The sequence below is a fragment of the Bubalus bubalis genome, chromosome 9, assembly GCF_019923935.1.
Source record: "Bubalus bubalis isolate 160015118507 breed Murrah chromosome 9, NDDB_SH_1, whole genome shotgun sequence".
Taxonomy (NCBI): domain Eukaryota; kingdom Metazoa; phylum Chordata; class Mammalia; order Artiodactyla; family Bovidae; genus Bubalus; species Bubalus bubalis.
Window position 1 is genome coordinate 45,149,229 of NC_059165.1, and position 25,628 is coordinate 45,174,856.

The following is a 25,628-nucleotide window of genomic DNA, read 5'->3' on the forward strand; positions in this document are numbered from 1 at the left end:
CCTGGCAATACAGCTGAGCTTTGCTGTTCCAAGTGCTAGTTCCTGAGTCTATGGCCTCAATCCTCAGCCTTTATTTTAGCTGGAGCCTTCCCCCAGGCAGAGAAACAAGTGTTCACAGGCACTGCTGGGTCCCAGCGGAACCTAGTCTAGACTCCAATACTCATCAATTGTATAATCTTGGAGACACTCCCTACCAGCCACCCTCCCTGGGCTTCCCTCACCTTCCTCAACTGAACACAGGATATTCCTATCTAGAGGGAGAAGGAAGAGAAGGTAAGATGGCAAGCAATGAAACTTCTCATCAGAGCAGAAGAGATGCTAGCACCAAGCTGTGGCCATAATGTTAACAGTGAGCACTTATGAAATGCCATGCACTGTTTTAACACTGAGTTAGCTCCTCTAACTGGTCTCATTTTACAACTGAGGAAATGAAGGAACACGGTGGAAAGGTTATTTACCAAGATCACAGCCTGCAAGCAACAGAACAGGATTTGAAGTCAAGCAATCTGACTCTAAATCCTGTGCTTTCAACCACTAGCAGGAGGGTCCAATTTACCTCCTCATTGTGGTCAACAGGGCAGACCCTCAAATCGCCCTACACACTGGAGAAAACCAAGGCCCACTACAGGGAAATCTAAGGTCATGGAGCAAGACCAGTGACATTCCTAGGATTGGACAACTGGCAACTTGACAATCCCCTTCTTCCCCACCCAGAGAGAAGCCAAGGGAAACGGACCCCAAACACACCTATCTGGCACCCCACAGTCCTGTGAGGGAAGAGGCGTCCCCTCTAGGCCCACCCTCCAGCTCCCCCATTCCTACCTCTGCCCCAATGAGGGTGGGGGGCAGGGACAGGCATCCAGCTGACACAGATTCTGCCCCAACCACTGCCTGAGAGCTGGAGCCCAGGACCCTCACTGCGGAAGGCAGAGAAACCATTAAGGCAGAGTGCAATGCCAACAGGAGTCTAGATTGTATCACCCACCTGTGCCCGTCCCTCCCAGGCCAGCCTGGGGGCACAGTCAGAAAAGTTTGGTGTATTCTCAGCTGTCATCCAGCCCGGGGGTGCGGTGGGGTCTTTAGAGGAGGAGTTTGGGGACCACCGACTTTTCATCCCATTCCCACTGATCCCAACACCAACCCTACCCCCCCCCCCCATGAACACTCATCTAAAGAGTAAAAAAAAAAAAAGCTTTGTTAACCATCCTCACCTTCACTGATTCCTACTGTTGCCACCACTTTTCAGACAGCTCTCTCTGACCAGCTTTCCCACCCTGATTTCCCCCAGACGTGCAGAGGAAACACAGGAGGGGGCTGAAGGGTGCCGTTATGAAAAGGAGTAAGAGGAGAGAGGAAACCTTCAGAAGTCCAGCTCATGGGACTTCGCTCAAAGCAAGCTCCTGAAGAGTCTGTGCCCCTTGGGCCTGGGAGGAGGAGCGCAGGCGGCAGGCTCTGGTCACATGACGCTGCCTGGTCCGGCCCAGCCCCAGTCAACTATCTTTAGCTGGCGGTGACCCTTTAGCCTGCGGTGACTCTCCCTGCCCAAGTAAGCCACCCTGGGGTGGCTGTGGTCACGCCCACTACCAGTACCAATCCCTGAAGTCCTGCCCCAAAGCTAATTAATGATCATCACAGCTGAAATATACCAGCAGCCAGAGAAGCCTCTGGCCTTCAAGTGCCAGCTCCCTGACCCAGCCTTTCTGAAGAGCACATTTGGTTCTAGTTAGAACAGTAATTCTAATAACCACCTTTTACTAAGTGCTGAGTAGGCACCAATAACTGCTCTAAGTTGCTTTGTGCTATTTCATGTAACTGCCTCAAAAAGACATTCCAGTTGCTTGGAAAATGAAACTCAGGGAAGAGACTTGCCCAGGGTCATAGAGTATATATACTGTGTGACATTATTCACAGATCTCAGCATAAATTCTTCTCAAGGCCTTTCTTAATTGCCCAACTAGCAACTCTGGATCAAGTTCTAATTCAGTCTATCATGTGGGGTCTTCAGAGCACTCATGAGCCCCTGAAATGTTTGCATTTGTGTGCATCTCAACCGCACCAGACTAATCAATTACTAAGTCCATACACTATCCACACCAATTGCTCACACGCAGTGGCTCATTTACTTTTCACAACCACGCTAGGAGACAGGTAAGGTGATGATGACTCCCGGTTTATAGATGAGGAAACTGAGGCTCAGAGAGGCCACCTGCCTTAGGTAGACTAAAACCCAGGTACAGCTTGACTCCACCTTGGGCTTCACCAGCCAGCAACATGCCCTATATAGGCAATGACTGGGATTTCCACAAGGGTAGGGATCTTTCTGCATTGCTCACTGGCCCCTGGAACCCAGGACTGCAGCCTGTTCATGGCTGGCCCACAGAAGTATTTGCTGAATGAAGAATTTTACATCGGTATGGGTGCCTCTCAAAGAACTTCCAGAGCATTCTTTCCTGGGTAGAGAGGTTAATTACCCCTTTGCATTATGTCTGAACAGCACAGCTGTGCAGCCTAGCAGCTGCAAACCTTTGAGTCTAGACCTATGCCCTGTTCTCCTTCAAGTTGGAAGCAGTGTGCTTCAACCCAAACACCAGACATCAGCTGTGGAAAACAGAACAGAGTGTGAGCAGCAAACAAAACAGCCCTGAAACTCCCCGGCGGTCCCCGACTTCAGGCATAAGCCCCCAGGCCCTGGGCTACATCACAAATCACAGAGCTGGCTGGCGGCGTGGCAAGCGGGGAAGCACAGACACCAGCGCAGAGGGCAGCACCCACTCAAAGGCAGTCGCCACACCACACAGGAATGCAAGCTTATGTTGCCAGAGCATCTGAGTTTTTAAAAAATACAGAAAAATAAACTTGGTGTGGAAGAGTAATTTTCTGCTTTCTAAATACAATTAATGAATTCACATTAAAAAAACAAAACTTTTCCAAGCCATATCCAGCCTGTAGGCTCCTGTATTGCTCTCCTAAGCCCTGAGGGGCAGGCCCATCATCCAGCAGCCAGGCCCTGGATTTCAGAGCCAATCCTCAGGCAGGCTGCAATGCTCTGCTGCCCCACTGACACCATCGTCCTTTATGCAGGAGGCTGCTGACATCAAAGCTCCTTTTTCCTTGTGCCTGTGGTCACCTACCACCTAACACAAACTCATTTTAACTGTCCTAAGTCTAAGGCATTCTTTGCTGCAAGAGGCTTCTGAATCCCCAAGAAACTGCTCTGGATTATCCCTGTTACTGGACAGAAAGGCTGGAAGGGACTTGAGAACTCATGCCATTGTACGGCCAGGAAGACCGAGGCCCAGGAGGAACCAGGCTGTGCCCGCGCCCAGGGAATTGCTGTGAAGCTAGCACTGGACCTCAAGTTGCTGCCTTGTGGTTCAGAGTTTTCCCCACAGGTCGGGAGGCCACTCAACAACACAACTACATTAATTCGCAGACTGGGCGGCAGGGCCTCAGGGGCCCAAACATTCCAGGTACTGCTCCCTACACCCACTGATGATGCCTATAATAGACCCAGAAGTCCCCGTTTTTAAGAACAGCTTTTCACATGGAATTGGACTACTTGCAGAAAAGGAGGGGTACTCTGGCTGAAGTGGATCTGGGAGTGTAGGGTCCCACTTTCACCAGCGACCTGACTTCTCCAGGGGAGGCTCTCGGCCCCTCTGGAAGATGTGTGGCAGGCAGGCCCCAAAGGCCTGACCAGCCATCTACCCAGTGAGGCAGGCTGGGCATCCTCACTGATCCTCAGGTTCCTGCTCCCTGAAATGCTCAGATCCCAACAGCTCCAGTCCTGCAGGTTGGGGACATTTGGTAACAGGAAAACTTCAGCAGGAATAGTAGAGACTTGCCAATCGTTCCAGAAGCACAAGGGGAATTGAAGTGCTTGGATAAAGACTAATTCCCCTAACCCAATTTAGCCAGACTGGCCTTGCTCCCCACAAAAGTAGTTGATCTGTTTCTGCTGCTGAGTCTGGGCCAGGCTTGGAGGCCTCGTCATACATAAGAAACCCCAACTGGGACACTGTGGATAAGGAGACAGGCTGCCCTACCAGCAGACTCCACACCCTTGCTGACTGGTGACCTATTCCACTCCCTCCCCCCTTCAGCAAATATAGAGGAGACGTGACCCCCTACATTACCCATCTACCCAACCAAGTAGGCCCCTGGGCTAAGAGGCAGGACAGAGCAGCTATCCCGGACTTCGGAGTCCACGTAAACCTAAGAATGCTCTAACCACCAGCTGTCATCAAAATAAGGAACTCATAAAGCCAGGGGAGATGGTCTTATCTGAGCAATTTCTCATGCGGCTTGTAACCTGATAGGCATTAACAGGGCCACAGAGGAATGAAACCCAAGCAGGCAGGTTCTTCAGGAAGCAGAAAAGCACCTCGCATGGAAGATCCTAGAGTAAGACTTAACCTCTCATTTTCTGAAACGGTGAAAGGGGTTCATGGTGGCTGCCAGCTCACAGGATTAACAGCTTAAAATAAGGGCAGAGGTAAACAGAAAACTACCATAAATGCATCTTTAAATGCATTTTTTTAATTATTAAAAATAATTATTTAAGAAAATGAGTCAATTACTGAATCTGGTGCTTTAATAAAAATCTTTTTAAAAAGATAACAATTTGCCAGATTTAGCATATTTCAGGTAAATAACAGTAAATTTTTAGATTAATTATGTCCCATGCAATATTTGGGACACAGAGAAGGCAATGGCATGGCACTCCAGTACTCTTGCCTGGAAAATCCCATGGACAGAGGAGCCTGGTGGGCTGCAGTCCATGGGGTCACTAAGAGTTGGACACGACCGAGCAACTTCGCTTTCACTTTTCACTTTCATGCACTGGAGAAGGAAATGGCAACCCACTCCAGTGTTCTTGCCTGGAGAATCCCAGGGACAGCGGAGCCTGGTGGGCTGCCGTCTCTGGGGTCGCACAGAGTCAGACACGACTGAAGCGACTTAGCAGCAGCATACTAAAAAACTTATTTGCTGCTTATCTGAAAATCAAATTTAACTAGAGATCGTGTCTTTTTAACAGCGGAATCTGGCCACAGTAGAAAAGAACCACTGCCATGCCCCACAACAGTGAGCCACGTGTCCAGGGCAGGGGCCTGGTGGTCGGGAGACTGACCGGCCCTGGCCCCAGCACTGCAGCCCTTGTCCTTAGGGCCTGGGAGAATTCCCCTCTGGGCAGCTTCCATTTCTCTACTAAGGACTATGCTTGGGGTGTGAGGATCCAGTCATCTGCACTTCTGACACCTTTTAATTCTATCCTCACACTCACTGATCACCCTAACCACAACCTTAGACGAAGCCAGTTTTCCAAGGGTACAATCCACCTGACACCACTGCTACAAATGACCTGGGCCGTAAGATTTCAGAATGCAAAAAAATTAATTCCTGAGGAGCTTGTCAAAATACAGAATCCTGGGTCCCTCTCTCCAGAGATTCTTGCTCAGGAACAGTGGAACCAGGAATCTGCTTAGTAATTCTAAGGTAGGTTTTCTCTGGACATACCTGAAGTTATAGACCAAATGAGTTTCACCTCCTAACTCTGACAGGGCTTACTCAGAACCACAAAATTGCATTTAGTATTTAAAAATTTTTTTACGAAGCATAGTTGATTTACAATACTGTGTTAAAGTTTCACATGTACAGCAAAGTGATTCAGTTATATATATATATTTTCAGATTATTTTCCATTATATGTTATTACAAGATATCAAAAATAATTCCGTATGCTATACAATACAGTAATTCTTATTTGCTTACCTATTTCATACATGCTAAGTCGCTTCAGTTGTGTCTGAATCTGTGACCCCATGGACTGTAGCTCACCAGGCTTCTCTGTCCATGGGATTCTCCAGGTAAGAATACTGTAGTGGGTTTGCCATTCCCTTCTCCAGGGGATCTTCCTGACCCAGGACCCAGGGATCAAACCTGGATCTCCTGCATTGCAGGCAGATTCTTAACCGCTGTCTGAGCCACCTTGGGAATCACATTTTATGTATGCTGCTGCTGCTGCTAACTCGCTTCAGTCGTGTCCGACTCTGTGCGACCCCAGAGACGGTAGCCCATCAGGCTCCCCCATCCCTGGGATTCTCCAGGCAAGAACACTGGAGTGGGTTGCCATTTCCTTCTCCAGTGCATCAAAGAGAAAAGTGAAAGTGAGGTCACTCAGTCGTGTCCAACTCCTAGTGACCCCATGGACTGCAGCCTACCAGGCTCCTCCGTCCATGGGATTTTCCAGGCAAGAGTACTGGAGTGGGATGCCATTGCCTTCTCCTCATTTTATGTATAGCAGTGTGTTAATCTTATACTCCTACTTTATCTCTCTCCTTCCCCCAAGTTTGCTTTCGGTATCTGTGAGGTTGTTTCAGTTTTGTAAGTAAATTCATTTGTATTTATTTAGATTTTACAAAAGTGATATAATACTAGTCTTTCTGTCTTACTTTAGTATGATAATCTCTAGGTCCATCTATGCTGCTACAAAAGGCAGTATTTCATTTTTTATGGTTGATTACTCTTTCACTGTATATATGTACCATCTTTATCCATTCATCTGTCAATGGACACTTCAGGTTGCTTCCATGTCTTGGCTATTATAGTGCTGCTATGAACACTGGGCGGCAGGGGGGTAAGGGGGGAGGTTAATGTGTATCTTTTTGAATTATAGTTTTGTCCAGCTCTGTGCCCCAGAGTGGGATAATTGTATTATACGGTAGCTCTATTTTTAGTTTTTTAAGAACCTTCATATTGTTTTCCTGTGGTGGCTGTACCAGTTTACATTACCACCAACAGTGTAGGAGGGTGTCCCTTTCCTCCATACCGTCTCCAGCATTTATTATTTGTAGACTTTTTGAAGATGGCCATTCTAACTGGTGTGACGTGATACCTCATTGTAGTTTTGACTGGCATTTCTCTAATAATTAGTGATGCTAAGCATCTCTTCATGTGCCGATTGGCCATCTGTGTATCTTCTCTGAACAAATGCCTATTCAGGTCTTGTGCCCACTTTTTTGACTGGGTTGTTTCTTTTTTGATATTAAGCTGTATGAGCTGTCTGAATATTTTGGAAATTAACCCCTTGCAAGTTGCACTGTTTACAAATATTTTCTCCCATTCCACAGGTTGTCTTGTTTATGATTTCCTCTTGTGCAAAAAGCTCTTAAGTTTGATTAGGCCCCATTTGTTTATTTTTGCTTTCGAGGCCAGGGAGATTTTTTAGTATTAGTATTTTAGAACTGACTGGGCTTCCCTGGTGGCTCAGTTGGTAAAGAATCTGCCTGCAATGTAGGAGACCGCCTGCAATGCAGAAGACCTGGGTTCGATCCCTGGGTCGGAAAGACCTCCTGGAGAAGGAAATGGCAACCTACTCCAGTATTCTTGTCTAGAAAACCCCATGGACAAAGAAGCCTGGCAGGATGAAGTCCATGGGTTCACAAAGAGTCGAATATGACTGAGTAACTAAACCACACCATTTTAGAATCAGGGTGTGCTTCTTAAGAAACGGTAGTGGGTACATGGGTTCTTATTCAATGTTTTCTTTTTATATTGTATTAAATATTGAATAATGTCTAAAAAAGAAAAATACATTGCAGAACTATTCTGGTGGAAATGGACCTGAAGTCTCCTTCTTCCCACTTGACGTCCCACTCTTCTGGAGTCCCTGAGCAGAAGGCTGTATACAAACCCCTCACCCTCATGACTGTGGGAACAGGGACCCTGAGCTAGCAGGACTGAAACACCACTTCCATAAGCTAAGAACACCTGAGAATGTGGGGGACCTGGGTTAAGCGCAGATTCCTGACTTCCCCCAAGCTCCAAAAAGCAGTTTGCAGAGAAAGGCAAAGCATGGGCATCTGCATTTTTAACAAGTTTCCTGTGCAATGCTGATGCCAATTAGTATTTGAGAACTGAGCCGCCAATGAGTGAGACTGGCAGGAAGGGACCTCTGGTCTCCAAGTGTCAATCCATAGTCTCACACTTATGGACTGGAAATGCAGACAGGAATTAACCAGCTCAGAAGAGCAGGAGCGAGCAAGTTTTAATTACATACAGAGAGCAGTCAGAAGAGAGATGCACCAAGGAACCCAACCACTCTTTCCCACCATCCAACCTCCAGCATCAGGAACCAAGACTGGTCAAGCCAAGAAGCCACAAGTGAGCCAAGTGTCTTGACAGACTTGAGTTCACAAAAGTCAGTTTAGGTTGAGCTCAAGGTTGTTTCACAATGAGCTACCACCTATGGCTGTGCTACAAGGAGAAATGAAGGCTCTGAAGGGACCTGTCTGCCTCTCTCTTACAGCTTCCATTCTCCCTCTAAACCTTGCTGTTTGCTCACCCAGTGTCCTGAGGTTTGGATCCATTAAATAATAATGGCTACCACTTACTAAGCATTTACCTCAGGCCTCCTGCTATAGGTCTATTGTGCATTTTCTAATCCTCCCAAGGGTGAAGCTATTCCAGTTTTATTGGAGGCTGGGTCGCTCCAAAGGTCACACAGTGAGAAGGGAGCTGACACCAAGGATCTGAAACTGAAAGCCCAGCTACCCTAGGTCTCTCAGTACCGCCAGAGACAGATACTTGGTTGAGATCCCAAAGGGCTCCAGCTCAAGCAGACCCTAAAGGGACTAAAGCCATCAGCACCAGAATCCACTTCTCTGAACCTATTAGCTCACCTGCCAGGCAAGGATAATGCCATTTAGGACAGGGGACAGGGGCAAAGCAAAGCCAGGAATCAGAGCACTCTTTATTGCGAAGGCGACGCTCTAGGGCGGCCTGTAACCCAAAGGCCTGGACTCTGGCTACACCAAGCCCAGGAGAATTCTGCTTCCTCCAGCAAATGAGAAAGGGGAGGACGGAGGAAACTGCAGAGATCCCACAGGACAAAAGACAGACTAGAGAGACAGAAAGGGAAGTAGAAAAGCAGAGGTTTTATGTAGACCCTGCTTCAGGGCACAGAGGAGAGCTGAAGAAAGCATAAGCTACCCATTCAGGTAAATTACCCTTTCTGTATCCGTCTCCCTCATCCATCACTGCATCTAACTCTCACAATATCAGTTTGAGGTAGGAAAGGTGGACATGGTTCTCCCCAGATGACACAATAAGACAGAACTGAGACTCAGTGAGCTTCCTGGTTTGTTCCAAGAACATCAATTTGTTTTTAAAGATGTCAGCCCTGGGCTCCTGCCACTCTATTATGAAACGTGACCAATGACATGAGGGGTTTTGTGTGCCAGGCACTAGAGAAGTAACGGTAAACAAGTCCCTATCCTCTGAGGGCTCAGTTTATATAAAGCCTTAATCTGAACTCTACCTGCAACTGGTTGATCTAAACTGCTTGGGATGCTGTACTGAGGAACCTTAGTAGACAGTCTCAGGAAAAGCCTGTGATCAATTAGCAATGTCTGTTGTGAGCAGGAGAAGGGACAGCAGTCACAAACGTATTTATAATTCCAGTTTGGTAACCAGTGAAAAATGCTCTTCATCTCAACCACCATTCAGCCCATACTACATATTGTGGATACAGAAGTGGGTAAGACTGACAAGGACCCAGCCCAAGAACTGATGACTGACATGAGAGCTGACATGGGTGGTGGCGGAGTCAATGCACTTTCCCTCCAGGGACCACTCCGTCCTCAGCCCAGGTTAAGACCTGCAACCCTTAGATCTGGTCTCTTTCAGAGATTAAGGTAAGGCCCAGGAAAAACAAACTGCAGAATCACAAGTGAGAATTACAGAATGGATACCTCTGGGAAAAGCTCACTGGGCTGCTCCATCCCCAAGGTCAGCCCAGATGCCCCCCTCCAGCAGCGGGACAGTGCAATGGTTAAGAATGAGCCTGGGCTCGAGTTCCAGCTCTGCCACTCCCATCTAAGTGACTCTGGATTTCTGTAAATGGAAACAGTTTCTAACCTACTGGGATTCTGAGGATTAAATGAGTTGCTATTTTTTAAGTACTTGGGGAAGCATGTAAGTCTTCGTTGTTGCTGCTGCTGCTAAGTCGCTTCAGTCGTGTCCGACTCTGTGCGACCCCAGAGACGGCAGCCCACCAGGCTCCACCATCCCTGGGATACTCCAGGCAAGAACACTGGAGTGGGTTGCCATTTCCTTCTCCAATGCAGGAAAGTGAAAAGTAAAAGTGAAGTCGCTCAGTCGTGTCTGACCCTCAGCGACCCCATAGACTACAGCTTTCCAGGCTCCTCTGTCCATGGGATTTTCCAGGCAAGAGTGCTGGAGTGATGTGTTAGCTATTATTTGGAAGTTTAGGTATCTCTGGTAAGACTACTGACAAATTTTTCTACCCCATCTCACTCACTGGTGAGCCTGCTGTTGCTAAGTCACTTCAGTCGTGTCCAACTCTGTGCAACCCCATAGACGACAGCCCACCAGGCTCCCCCGTCCCTGGGATTCTCCAGGCAAGAACACTGGAGTGGGTTGCCATTTCCTTCTCCAATGCATGAAACTGAAAAGTGAAAGTGAAGTCGCTCAGTCATGTCCGACTCCTAGCGACCCCATGCACCACAAGCCCACCAGGCTTCTCCATCCATGGGATTTTCCAGGCAAGAGTACTGGAGTGGGGTGCCATTGCCTTCTCCACTGGTGAGCCTATTAGGTACTTAATACTAGATGTTTCTTAGCGCCCCCCCTCATCCCTCCAAGAACCATGTTTTAAGCTCTGTCTTGAAGAGTAAGGTGGGGCTTCCACGCGGGGGCGGGGGGGCAGGCGTGGAGGCGGGGGCTGGTTTTAGGAAATTGAGAGCATTTCTAAGCAATACCTCCTCCATTTGGGCAGGTTTTCCCTGGCCTTCTCAGGGCTCAGGGTCTATTAACAGCTGGCCCAGTGTAGGGAAGAAAGCTAAAGGCTTGTGTCTGGAGGACCGAGTCAGAGCATCTGCACTAGGTCATCTTGGGGAGCATGCTTCCAGGTGTAGTCCTCTTCTAACCACCACTCCGACAGCACTAACCACTTGAAGGGCCTCGCATGTCTCTACCCTTGAAGAAACAAGGCAGAAGACAGAACCAGCACAAGCATCCTGATTCCTCGGGTGCCACCCAGGAGACTTTGGTTAACAGATGACCTCAGCATGGCTTCCAAAGCCAAACTGCACTCTGACCTTCCTCAAGTTTAGGATCTCCAAAGAGCTGCCACCTCACAGAGGCAAAGGCAGTGATGAAACAAGTCAGAGGCTGGGACAGGGAAGACCTGGAATGGCAGAGAGCATGCCAGAGCAACTGGAAGCCCAACTGCAGCCAACAGAGGACTTCAGCAGCCTCTCCACTCCCAGCCAGGAGTCTAGCATTTCCAGACTGCCTCACACTCCTTTCTCCTGCTCAGCAGACAAACTGCTATGCCCAGGGCAATTCGATAAAGTCAAGTATCCTTCCACAAATGGTTATGGAGCTATAATACTATCGAGCCCTTAAGTATGACTGTCACTGTGCTAAATATCTCCCTTTTGCAATATCTTACTTAATAATAGACTGATGCTTATCTTTTTTTTTACTCTCCTGGATTTTTTCCTTATTTGTTGTGCTTTAAAAGGGTGGGAGGACTAGCTCTGCCAGTTTTTAATTCTGACCCTGGGCAATTCCCTTCATCTCCATGACCCTATAGAGAAGGAATTTCTCCATAAAAGGGGGCCAATTACCACCCACCTCAAGGGCTCTGTGAGATAAGAATAAAGAAGTGTTTCGTAAAGTTTTAAGGTCTAACCAAAGGCAGTACCAACTGTTCCAACCAAGGACTTGATGAGTAAGACTACACCCCAGGAGTAATCAAGGATGGTGGCTTAGAATCTTCAGCTCTCGCAGTCCACCTTGGACAGTGTCCCACCTCAGCTCCTCAGAGCTCCCAGAGGAGTACAAACCTGCCAACTCCTGGTACCTGAAGCAGACCCCTCCCAGCCTTTGGAGGCCTGGCTCGGGGCTGCTGGGTGCTACAGTAACAGGATAGGAAGACTGGATATCCTGAATCCACCTAGCCTTCAAAACCCCCATCATCAGAAATCTGACCACTTTTATCTGAAACCCAACCCACGGGCTGCTGCTCATCCCAGCCCTCCTATGACGAGGCAAGGGGTGGACAGAAGCAGGCTAGTGATATGCCTAGAATGCAGCCCCATTTTACAGGCTGAAAATCTGAGGCAAAGATTTGGGTGTGGGGGAAGAAGAAAAAAAAAAAAAATGAAGCCAGGCTCCTACAAACCTCAGACCTGCTAAGAAATGAGGTTCTTGCCACAAAAGTGGTCTGGTGTGAAACTGGCCCTGCACTAGGGCAACAGCACTGTTCGACAAACTAACCAATTATTTAGAGATTTCTAAGTCCTGACCTCACCCAGGCCAATCCACTCATGTTCCCTTCTGCACTCACTCTGGCCCTGCTGGTTTTTGTCCCATTGCTGGTCAGCCTCCACTGGGGATGTGCTGTGGGCTTCGTGGGCATCCCAGGACAAACCCAAGTGGAGGGCTCTGCCCACCTCTTACCTCTGACCACGCTTTGTGCTCTGGCTAGTTGCAAACCTAAGCAGAAAGCTGTTGGAAGCCAGCTGAGTGTGATGGAAAGAGCACTGACCTGGGCATCGGGAGTGTTGGGTTTTAAATGCTGCACCCTGTACAACAGCCTTGGTCAGTAGCTTCCCCTGTGTGGGCCTGCTTCCCTCAGCAAAAGAGTGGTGTGCATGCACTCACACACAGGGTACAGATCAACTCTAGGTGCCTGCAGGGGCAGTGGGAGAGCAGGGGCTCCAGCAGAGAACCAGAGCATGTGCACCTGCTCTGGCAGTAATGAAGTACTGGCCAGGTCCTTAACCTTCCTCACTAGAGAGACATGACCCTCCTTACCAAGCCTGCTTTGAGGGTCCTAAGTGCCTTTGAAAGCCTCTGTTTCTAAGTTGGGGAAAAATTTTGGCTCACAAAATATTATAGCCCTATTTTTTAAAAAGGTATGTGCATGTATAATACATACAAAATATACTACTGTGTGACTCAAGAAAAAATCTAGAAATATGCTGTCAAATACAGTAATCATTAGCCACATGTAGACACTAAACACATGTAGCCAGTCTGAACTGAGAAGTAAGCACTTTAAGTAAAAGTATAAAAGATATACCAGATTTCAAAGACCGTATAAAGAATAATTTTTATACTGATTATATGCTGAAACGAAAATATTGTGATTATCTTGGCTGGGTTATATTAAGTTGGTTTCACCTATCTTTCTTTTTAAAAATATGGTTATTAGAAAGTTTTTAGTTACATATATGGCTTACACTGTATTTATTAGGCAGCAACTGATCTAAAAAGGTATCGTTGCTTAGTAGTATTTATGGCGGTTGGTGGAACAGATTATGAAGGGATTTATTTTCGCTGAAACACATTTTGACATCTTCCTACAATGAACTGGTGCTGCTTGAATAAGCTGAAAAGATTTCCCCTTCAAAAGAAGTTAAAAGACTCAACACATAATAGTATTTCCCATCCCTTTTGATAACCCAGAGCCTGAGAGCTTCCCAATGCCCACAGAGAGTGGTCCCCACCCCTCCCACTGGCTGGGAGGCCATGCCCAGAAACCACAAGGTCAGCAGGGCTCTTTCCAGCAGGCTGCACGTGGCCTGACAGAGCTGAAGAAGAACATCTCTTGAAGGAAGAGGGGCCAGGGCTCCCCAGCAGAATCAGAAGTTCCAGGGCCTGGCTCATACCCACTGAGGGGGGCCAGGGCGGGCAAAGCTGGGAACTCCAGGCTGGGCCACCAGGGCCTGCAGAGATTCCTGCTCTCTGAAGATCTGTGTGGGTCCTCTCTCTCCCACAAAGTTTTTTTCAGGTGAAGTATGTATGTTTCTGTGGTCCAGGAGAATGCAAACCCAGATGGTAAGTAAGGCAGAAGTCTGGATTCAGTCTGCCATGGGCTGGAATCCCACTACTAACAAACTACAATGCAGCCTTGAGCAAATTCCTGAACCTCTCTGAACCATGGTTTTCTGGTCTGTAAAACAGGATCAGGACTGTAGGAAGATCCCACGGGAATGTGAATACTAACCAAGACAATGAATAAGATGTGTGTGAGGTCTTTGTTCATCACGAGAGAAGTGGAAGCTCTGGACAATCTGGCCTGGTTCCCTGGGGCATGTGTCTTCAACAAGGCAAGCTACCCCTGAGGTAGGTTTGAGGACCCCCGGCTAAGCCCAAGGGCAAGACAAAGGCACATCAGCAAAGGATGGACAATGCATTCATGAGCACGGGATCCAATCCCTCCATACAAGTTGTGAGAGTCGAAGGTCCAGCCAGGAGAAATGTGAGAGCCAGGCTGAAATCAGAACAGGAATCTCTAGACTTTCAGCTCTGTCAGTTCACTCTGACCCCACAACTGAAGTTCTTACCTGAAATAAAAAAGCCACTCTAGTTTCCGACAAGTCAGGAACAAAAAACTGTGACAAAGAGAGACCACATCGAGCTCATTCCCCATCTCCAGGCCTTACCATGCCTGAGCCCATGCGACTCCCCCTTCCCCTCAAGGATGAGGCCTGGGACAGGGCAGGGAAGTTGGAAAACACTCACACTCCTCCTGGCTCTGGGGCCAAGAGACTCCTGGACAGTATGAGAAAAGAGGAGGAAATAAGAAATAGCAATCAGAAAACTTGCTCTTAAACTGACCTAGTCTGGAGGAGGCAAGGACAGGACATTAAGTGAGTCAAATGGCCCAAGGCACTATGCCATCATCTCTTCCTTTCCATCTCTTTTCTGGATAACTGCAGCAGTTTCTCCAGGGGTTTCCCTGCTTCTAACTTGGCCTTTCTGCCCCAACCCCAATCCACTCTCCACAGAATGGAGAAATCAGCTCCTGCCACCTCGTTCTTTGCTTTCGGAACAGCACCCAAACTTCCTAAGCTGGCCTCCAAAAGCTTCTCAGGTCAGTTCCTTGGAGAACACTAAACTCATCCCCACCTAGCACCTGCTATTCCTCATCAGCAGGTCCTTATCAATCCCACCTTGGCCCACCCTTAGAGGTATTCGCTGACACCTTGATTGAAGCTACCCTCACCCACACAATCCCAAATACTTCTTTCTTAGTTACTGTTCCTTTAACAGCACTCACCACTATCAGAAGCTGCCAAGTAGCAATAGAGATGGCAGCCAACGGACATTCCTCCCATTGAAAAGCAGGGCCCGCGTCCCCTCCCCTTCCTTCTCAGAGGATCTGTGACTTCTACCAACACGGTATGACAACAGTGATACTGTATCAGTGCTCAGGCCCAGGACCTTAGAAGACAGAGCGCATCTACTTCCTGTCTCCTGGAACACTCTCTGAGAGCCCCAAGCCACTATGTATGGATACTAAGTCCTACTGCTTGGAAATCACAGTGGTGGAGAGGACACCTGAAGGCACTCCAGCTCCAGATGAACGCAGCCTTCCAATCACCGTGTCAAGGTTGCAAACACGTTGAGTGAAGCTCCGGTGGGCCCTGCAGACCAGGACCTGCCACCTCTATCACTGTCATGTAGAAAAGAAGAATCGTCTGGGCAAGCCATGTTCAACTCCTATCCCATGAAATCACTGAATACAAGGGCTGTTCTTGGTATAACTAGTAGCTTCCCTATTCCCCCCGCCCACCCCAGTGAAGATGCCCGTGTGCCCTGCCATGTCATCCACCACACGGTGAGGTGTGGCTCCAGGATCTTGCTTCAGACATGAAAGCTCCCTCCATCCATTAAACCACCAACTACTGTTGCTGACTCCAGGCTCTTTCTTAGGTCTTGAAGATGGGCAACAGAGGCCCTGCAGGCCTGTGACGTGCAGTCCAACCACCATCAAAGAAATAAATAGTGTGACAGGTTAGTTAATCTTCCAGTGGAGACATCTTCTTAGAAAACACCAAAATCTCAACCAAATCCTTAACAACCATCAACAACACAAAAAACCTGCTCAGTTCAGTTCAGTTCAGTCACTGAGTCGTGTCCGACTCTTTGTGACCCCATGAATCGCAGCACACCAGGCCTCCCTGTCCATCACCAACTCCCGGAGTTTATCCAAACTCATGTCCATCAAGTCGGTGATGCCATCCAGCCATCTCATCCTCTGTCATCCCCTTCTCCTCCTGCCCCCAATCCCTCCCAGCATCAGAGTCTTTTCCAATGAGTCAGCTCTTCGCATGAGGTAGCGAAAGTACTGGAGTTTCAGCTTCAGCATCATTCCTTCCAATGAACACCCAGGACTGATCTCCTTTAGGATGGACTGGTTGGATCTCCTTGCAGTCCAAGGGACTCTCAAGAGTCTTCTCCAACACCACAGTTCAAAAGCATCAATTCTTCGGCGCTCAGCCTTCTTCACAGTCCAACTCTCACAACCATACATGACTAGTGGAAAAACCACAGCCTTGACTAGACAGACCTTTGTTGGCAAACTAATGTCTCTGCTTTTGAATATGCTATCTAGATTGGTCATAACTTTCCTTCCAAGGAGTAAGCGTCTTTTAATTTCATGGCCGCAATCACCATCTGCAGTAATTTTGGAGCCCCCAAAAATAAGGTCTCTCACTGTTTCCACTGTTTCCCCATCTATTTGCCATGAGGTGATGGGACCAAATGCCATGATCTTCGTTTTCTGAATGTTGAGCTTTCATCAAGAGGCTTTTGAGTTCCTCTTCACTTTCTGCCATAAGGGTGTCATCTGCATATCTGAGGTTATTGATATTTCTCCTGGCAATCGTGATTCCAGCTTGTGCTTCTTCCAGCCCAGCATTTCTCATGATGTACTCTGCATATAAGTTAAATAAGCAGGGTGACAATATACAGCCTTGACGTACTCCTTTCTCTATTTGGAACCAGTCTGTTGTTCCATATCCAGTTCTAACTGTTGCTTCCTGACCTGCATATAGGTTTCTCAAGAGGCAGGTCAGGTGGTCTGGTATTTCCATCTCTTTCAGAATTTTGCACAAGTCAATAAAGCAGAAATCAATGTTTTTCTGGAATACTCTTGCTTTTTCCATGATCCAGTAGATGTTGGCAATTTGATCTCTGGTTCCTCTGCCTTTTCTAAAACCAGCTTGAACATCTGCAAGTTCACGGTTCATGTATTGCTGAAGCCTGGCTTGGAGAATTTTGAGCATTACTTTACTAGCGTGTGAGATGAGTGCAATTGTGCGGTAGTTTGAGCATTCTTTGGCATTGCCTTTCTTCGGGATTGGAATGAAAACTGACCTTTTCCAGTCCTGTGGCCACTGCTGAGTTTTCCAAATTTGCTGACATATTGAGTGCAGCGCTTTCACAGCATTTTCTTTCAGGATTTGAAACAGCTCAACTGGAATTCCATCACCTCTACTAGCTTTGTTCGTAGTAATGCTTCCTAAGGTCCACTTGACTTCACATTCCAGGATGTCTGGCTCTAGGTCAGTGATCACACCATCGTGATTATCTGGGTTGTGAAGATCTTTTTTGTACAGTTCTTCTGTGTATTCTTGCCACCTCTTAATATCTTCTGCTTCTGTTAGGTCCATACCATTTCTGTCCTTAATCGAGCCCATCTTTGCATAAAATGTTCCCTTGGTATCTCTAATTTTCTTGAAGAGATCTCTAGTCTTTCCCATTCTGTTGTTTTCCTCTATTTACGTGCACTGATCGCTGAGGAAGGCTTTCTTAGCTCTCCTTGCTATTCTTTGGAACTCTGCATTCAGATGCTTTTATCCTTCCTTTTCACCTTTGCTTTTCGCTTCTCTTCTTTTCACAGCTATTTTTAAGGCCTCCTCAGACAGCCATTTTGCTTTTTTGCATTTCTTTTCCATGGGGATGGTCTTGATCCCTGTCTCCTGTACAATGTCACTGCTAGAACCTACCAAAACAAGATACTCTACATCCAAAGACAAAGAAGCCACAAGGAGATGGCAGGAAGGGTGTGATCGAGATAAAATCAAATCCCATACCTGCCAGGTGGGTGACCCACAAACTGGATAATTATTATACCACAGAAGTTCTGTCACAAGAGTGAAAGTTCTGAGCCCCACGTCAGGTTTCGCAGCCTGGGAGTCCAGCAATGACAGAAGGAGCCCACAGAGAATCCGGCTTTGAAGGCCAGCAGGCTTTGAGCTCAGAAATTCCACAAGGCTGGGGGAAACAGAATCTCCACTCTTGGAGGAGGCACACAAGGTCACACGCACACCAGGATCCAGGGCTGTTTTTTGTTTTGTTTTTTATTTATTTGGGTGCGCTGGGTCTCGGTTGCAGCACACAGGATCTCTCGATTTTCCTTGCAGCATGTGGAATCTTAAATTGCAGCATGCAAACTCTCAGTTGCAGCATATGGGATCTAGTTTCCTGACCAGGGATTGAACCTGCGTCCCCTAAAATGGGAGTGCAGAGTCTTAGTCACTGGACCACCAGGGAAGTCTCTCCAGGGCTGTTTTTTTAGGCTACCAAGCTTTGGGGTGATTTGTGAGGCATTAACAGATAACCAGAACTACCCTGCTGGCTTACGGTGTCACTCCACTAGCATGTCAACTATGAGTGCAGGCCTCTTCTGTCTTCTTCCCATCAATATTGCCAAGGTCTAACACTTGGGTTCCTGAGATAAATGTGTTAAATGAGTGATTTTCACTTTGGTGGCAGCCAAATTAGTTCTTTCCAGACAAACAAAGGTTAGGCTCAAGTCCCAGCGCTTCTCTAGATAAGCATGACTACTCTGAATACTCAAGAGACTCTCCTGAGGGGACTTTCCAGGTGGTCTAGTGGTTAGGTCTCTGTGCTTTCACTGCAGAAGGCATGGGTTCAATCCCTGGTCAGGGAACTAAGATCCTGCATGCCTAGTTGCCAAAACCTCCCTCCCCTCAAAACAGTTAACAGTTCCAGGCTACAGTGTCAATTTGGGCTCAAATAAACCTCTTTAAAATTCTTTTAAAAAGAGACAATCTCTTTCCCTATCCACCCCTCTAGCCCATGCACCTTGGCAGGCCCCCCTGACTTCCCCAAATTAAAGGGGGAACAGCATCCAGGTGTACCCTTCCCCCAGGAAGGGGCCTCCCTTCCCAGGTATCCTTTCCGGGATTCCCCCCACCCTTTTCAGGGGCCAGTGGTGCCCCAGTGCTGAGCAACAGGTGAAAGTGGAGCAGGAGCTCATATTCTGAGGAAAGCCCGGAGGCCCCCAGGGTGGGCCACGAATTAAAACGGGATATCTGAAACCCTCTGTGGCAAATGAGCGGCATATGATGCTTGTCTGATCTGCCAGGACATAATTCCAGAGTAAAGGTTGTGGACAGGCATATGACAGTGAAATGGCACTGTATGTGAGGAAGACATATACAATCTGAGAGTCAAAACTTACCAAATATCTACGGGAGGAAATCACAGTCTAATGTGATTCTCAAAATCACACCTGCTTACCGTAAAATATCTGCTAATTGTGTCACACACGCACACATACACACTAAATAAAAAAAGACAATCTCTGGAGATGGGCTGGTTTACTGTCTCACTGAACTGGTTGATACTTGCACTGTGGCCTCCACCAGGCTCAGCCTCAAGGCCAGAAGGGGAGTCTTAGCAACTGCCCCATCTAACCAGGTTCAGGACGTCAGGATCTTCTCAACAACATTCCTGCCAAGGATGGGCCACCACTGTGTGCACACTGATGGGGGCACTCCCCCTGGCCCAGAACTCCCCAAGAGCCTAGGGCAGAATGAATGCCTAAGCAGAAGAATCCCACAGCCCTGGGCAAGATCTTGGGGATGACACTCTAAAGCTGGTCCAATCATGTGGGGGAAAGCAATCCCCATCAGATAAAATCTTTCTCAAACCAGAGACCTAACCTCCAGTTTGATACACAGAACTTAATCCTGTGGGAAAGGACTTTGAAAAGTCTTTTGGCTAGACCGCTTTCATTTACAGAAAAGGGAAAGGAAGTCCAAAGAGGTTCAGTCAGCTGCCCAAGGTGCCTCAGCGCATGAGTCAAACCTCTGGGACTAGAAAGCTGGTCCCCAATTCTCCTGCCCTATCCTACAGGGCTCACACCCACCACTGCCGCAGAGAAGCTTCTTTTCAGTGTCAGTTGCCCCAGAGTGAATTCAGTGCTCCTGTGAGCTTTAGTTTCACTGCCCAAAGAGTAGGATCATGAATAGGCAGGCACAAGGCCTCTAGCCAGGCAGTAACATCTGCCTTAGCTGCTCTCATACCCAAAGGGTATCTGAGCTAGAAGGGGCCTTGGAGAATGTTACCAAGGATGCTACACCCATTTCAAAGATGCTGGAAAGGGAGTGAAGTCTCAACGGGGCCTAACATAACCATGTTTCCTTGGCAAGCCCACTCTTCAGCATTCAGAAAGCTTTCTCTTTCTGCCCTGAGCCCTCAGGCCAAAATGCCCAGAGTGTCCTGTCTCCCATCATATCCACTCTTCCTCAGAAAGGTGGATAAGAAGACCCCCTCCAGGACTGCAATTCCTGCCTGTGAACTCTTCCCTCTCCTCTCTGATTCTCCAATAAGCATATGCCTCAGCTTGTGGGTTGGACAGACTGCTGTCCCCTCTCCCTTGTATGATAAAATACACAGAGTCTGAGCCCACAGGCCTCACACAGGTGACCTAGACTAAAGGAAGCTAGATCCTGCCGCTGGATGTGTGCGTCATAAAGGAACAGAGGTTCAGTGTGGCCAGGTCTTCTCATTTTTTTCCGTAACAGTTTTATTGATATAATTCACATTCCATGCTATTGACTCATTTAAAGTAGACAATTCATTTATTTTTTTTTTGGGGGGGGTATATTCAGAGTTTAAGTTTCAAAAGAAAAACCAAAAAATCTCTAGGTTTCCAGATACATTTTCTTGATTTTAAAACACAGATGCTTAAATTGTTTTTAAATGGAAGGGTAATCAAACTCTGTTAGGAGGCTGAACTGGATATGAGGTGGTAAGCAGAGTGAATAAACACGTGTAACTTCTACCTTTCAAGACAAAAGTCCCATCATGGCTTTTGTGTCTTGTTTACCCCTGAATTCTGGAGCCTGATACCTAACAAGTGCTCAAAAATTTTCAGAATGAATCAATCTAGAAAAGTACTTTGCCAATTTACAGCTGCAGAACCCTACAGCAAACTGCCATCCAAACTCTTTAAGTTCTATCCCCATGACAGGGAACCCAGGACCTACAGCAGCAGCTGAATCCATTGAGGGCACTGCTGAAAGTTACTACTTAACCAGAGTCAAAACCTACTGACCCTCCACCTCCCACCTGCCATCAGAGCTTTACCTGTAGGGCCACTTGAAGCAGGTCTGTTCAAATGCTGTACTTTAGAACAACCGCACTGCCACCCACCCCAAGCTTTGATGGTCTGGGAAAAACTATCCTAGTCTCTCAACCATCCCCTCTTCACAGTAAGGGGCATGCGTCACAGTAAGCAGCCGCCTCCGTGTGTTCCTAATTTCCTGTCTCGCTCCCACTCCCCAGAAGTAGCATCCAGAGGGCTCTCACCATGGCCAAAGGGGCTCTCACCAGGGCCAAACTCTGCCCCCTACACTCGGCTCCACTGCGGACAGAACCCAAACTAGGTTATTCCACCCACATAATTGGCCTCTCTCCCTCATATCACTGTAAGTAAGTAAGTAAGTGAAGTCGCTCAGTTGTGTCCGACTCTTTGCGACCCCATGGACTGTAGCCTACAAGGCTCCTCTGTCCATGGGATTTTCCAGGCAATAGTACTGGAGTGGATTGCCGTTTCCTTCTCCAGAGGATCTTCCCGACCCAGGGATTGAACCCGGGTCTCCCACACTGTAGACAGACGCTTTACCGTCTGAGCCACTATCACGGTAAAGATATATAAAGAACAGGAAAAGCAAAGAGACTTCCACTCCCTCAAACAAATCCAAAGCTGCAGAAAGATACCAAAGATGGAGCGGGAGGGTTTCACTGCAAAGCACCTGAGCTGTCCTCTCACCAACACTCTACCACTAGGGCACTCCCAAGTGCCACAACGTGGGCTTCTCATGGCAGGATTATAGCCCCCAGGGACTCCTTAAATTCCCCTCCACTATGAAGTTGTGTACCAGCCTAGGGCAGGTAGGAAGGGCTGGCTCTAAGCGATATGGGCTGCCTTCCTGTGTATCCCCAGGACAAGCAGCAGGGATGAGGGGGAGACAGGACGCAGGAAGACAGAAGACTTAGCATTTGACCTCTGTTAGCAAATTGAAGACCTGGGTCAAATTCAAGACCTCAAAAGAGGAACCGTCAACACTCTTAGAGCAGTCATCACTTGTTATTTGTCAGGCTTCAGCCGAGCACTCGCCTTCACCTGGTGCACACTCTGTGATCCTAGGACGCAGGTACTCCAGTTATAACTCCATTTGCTGAAGCCAGAAGTTACCGATCTATCCGAGGGCACTCACTCGGTAGGTGATTGGGCTTAACTCAAACTAGGTAACTACAAAGTCAGCGCTCTACTTCTTCCTCCAGAGGAGTGAAAACAAAACCGGAATAGGAGCAAAGAGACTTGGGTTCAAGTCTCAGCCCTACTCTGAACTGACTGTGACCTTGAGCAACTCTATTTCCTTTCCAGGCCGGAAGTACCTAACCTGTAAACGAATGGTTTAGTTAGATTCAAGGACCTCCGGGGGTCCCTTCCAGCTGTAAATACTCCTCCTCTAAAAGGGAGATAAGGACATCTAAGCCCCTTTGTGCAGAGCATTAGGAACAGAGTTGATAACTGGCCACAAGTCAGGGTAAGCCTGGCTCTCAAAAGCCCACTGTTCTCAGAAACTCAGATTGCCTACGTAAACCCACTGTTAGCTCAGGTGTAAAAACGGCTCGAATTCAGCTGAAAGGAGGTGGCTCTGATGGGAAGAAAACCTTGTGCCCGTAGCTATGTGTGGCAAAGCCCACCAAGCCAAGCTGCACAGAGGCTGGTGGCAGACAGTCTAGCTGTGGACCTAGGAAGTCCCCTACACAGGTCTTTTCCCAGGTGGAGGTGGGGACTCCTGTATGGAAGCCTGTCCCTCTGCCACTACTTCCAGGGCCACTGCCTCCTCTTCCCGCCTAAACAGCTGCAGTAGTGCAAGCAAGATAGGGCTCTTGGCTCAAGTGTGGACTCAGCCTAGGCCAGTCACCAGCAACTGCATTCCAACTAAGCTGGCCTTCTGAAAGGTCAGAGAAATCCCATACGCTGGAGTTGCTCCCCATCCTTGAAGGATGACAACCGGTAACTGTCCTACACCTATACTTCAGCAATGTCTCAGAAGTCTGCTCCCTTCTAATCTGGGAACCTTGCCCCACAGGATGAGACAGGAAACCCCAAATCACCTATTCTTAACCTAAGAGGTTCTCCCACGTGGCCAAAGCAAACTTTCAAAAACAAAAATCTGACCCTCACTTAAAATCTTCTAAAGCTCTCCACTGCCCTCCAGTTAAAATCGAATTTATACCACAGCCACGAGGAGCTACTCAGTTCCCTGAACCTCTCGGCCTTTCCTCAACCAAGAATGAGTCCTTTTTTCAGGTCTTTTCTCAGATAACTCTCACCTGTCCTTCCCATTTCAGTTTAGCCACTGCCTCCTCCAGAACAATTACTCTGACCTGGACTGAACTGGGTGCCCCCTGCTGCACTCCCAAAGAATCCCACAGTCTCACACAGTATCTTCCATACTGCATCGAGCATGTGTGTGCTGTCAACACAACTTTTATTATTCACTATGGTATCCTCTGCACCAGACTCAAAATATGAATGATGCTGCTAAAAGTATGAGATTCATCCATTCATTCACTAATTAAACCTTCACTGAGCTGCCTACTCTGTGCCAGGCATGTTTAGGTGTTGGAAATAAAGCAGTGGTCAAATACCAAAGACCCTTATCCAACAGTGATAAAAACTAAAAAGAAAACTGAAGCAGGGTAAGAGGGATAAGATACAGCATAAGGTGCATGCAGTTTGCCAGTTAATACAGGGTGGTAGGGGTAGGCCTCTCCATCCCAGGGAATGGAACAGGAACCGAAAGAAACTGAGGGCGTGGTCCACGTGGCTATCTGGGGGAACAGCACTGAAGAATACAAGCCCTGAAGCACAACATGCTCCAGGAAAAGCAAAGAGTCACGTTGTTGGAGGGGGAAAGTGGTGAAAGATGGAGTCAGAGCTCAGGGTCGGGGCAAGGGGAAGTCTGGGGAGTCAGCTTAAGAAGACACTCTAAGGACTCTGAATTTTCACTCCACTATAGAAGCCGTGCAGAGAAGGCAATGGCACCCCACTCCTGTACTCTTGCCTGGAAAATCCCATGGACGGAGGAACCTGGTAGGCTGCAGTCCATGGGGTCGCTAAGAGTCAGGCACGACTGAGCAACCTCACTTTCACTTTTCACTTTCATGCACTGGAGAAGGAAATGGCAACCCACTCCAGTGTTCTTGCCTGGAGAATCCCAGGGACGGGGGAGCCTGGTGGGCTACCGTCTATGGGGTCACACAGAGTCAGACACAACTGAAGTGACTTAGCATAGCATAGCATAGCATAGAAGCTGTGAGAGGACTTAAAGCAGGAGTGACACGACACCAGGTAGAGGCTCCGCAACCTTCCAGCTGAGAAGCAGTGGTACGTGGACCAGGCTGGCAGCCGAGGAGGTGGTAAAAATGTTCACCTTTGGTCACAGTTGACCTGTTCTGGTCTCCTCTCCACATACACTAGCTCACTGAAATTCCTGATAACCCCAAAGTAAGTAATAGTGATATTGCAATTATCCTCTGTCATCTGCTCAGGAGGCGGTATTTTTAGCCCCACTTCAGTTACCTGTTTACCTTTGGTCACAGTTTTTAGAAGCCAAAAGGATGTCCTGGTAAACTAGATATAAGGCGACAGAAAAAGAGGTGGTAAGAATGACCCCAAGGTTTTTAGTCTGAGCAATGGGGACAGTTGCTTATTAACCTCTCCTGAGGCTCACTTTCCTCATCTGTGAAGCAGGGTTAAAAAAAAAGTGTCTGCTGAGAAGATTAACAAAGGATAACTGCAATATCACCATTACTTATCTTGGGGTTATCAAGAGTTTCAATAAGCTAGTATGTCAAAGGGAGACTAAAACCATACAGGGTTCAGGTGGACCATGTATCGAGATGGCTCCCGGCGACTATGGGACTGAATTCAGTTCCTCTGAAACGCTTGGAACTTCATTTAAAGGCAAGGAAAAGAGAAGGCTATCTGGAGTTGCTGGAATGTATGTCCAGAGGGGAAGGTGGTTACCACATCAAATGTGGAGGATTATACCAAGTTCCCTGAACACCAGGCCTCAGACAGAGGCTCCAACTGGGTTTACCAGTAACACCTCAAACTAAAGTAGGTGAAGTTTCTCACTGTATGTCAGATTTATGTGGACAGTTTTACAAAGTTCATTATAAAAGCCCAGATTCCTTACTTTTCACACCTAAGACTTTGTCAGTCCAAAGATGCAGCCAGAGGTAAAGAGCCCATCAAGACTGTACCTCTGATTCTGGGAAAATCCCTCATGGAGACACCCTGCTGCTGCTGCTGCTGCTAACTCACTTCAGTGTCCGACTCTGTGCGACCCCACAGATGGCAGCCCACCAGGCTCCCCCATCCCTTGGATTCTCCAGGTAAGAACACTGGAGTGGATTGCCATTTCCTTCTCCAATGCATGAAAGTGAAAAGTGAAAGTGACGTCGCT

General features: G+C 47.8%; 1 protein-coding gene across 3 annotated transcripts in view; it reads right to left on the reverse strand.

The window, feature by feature from the left end:
- Window positions 1–25,628, reverse strand: part of LARP1 (La ribonucleoprotein 1, translational regulator) — a 61,955-nt gene that overhangs the window by 27,828 nt on the left and 8,499 nt on the right. Inside the window, exon 1 of one of the 3 annotated variants that reach the window (XM_044947425.2) lies at window positions 1,212–1,596. The exons of 1 other annotated variant lie outside the window; for it this stretch is intronic. Coding sequence is in view for 1 of the 2 variants with exons in the window: in XM_044947424.2 (XP_044803359.1) it covers window positions 823–859 (37 nt within the window). In the remaining variant the exon portion in view is untranslated. Of the gene's footprint in view, window positions 1–822; window positions 890–1,211; window positions 1,597–25,628 lie in introns of those variants that run through there. One more of the 3 variants, XM_044947424.2, reaches the window with a different exon arrangement.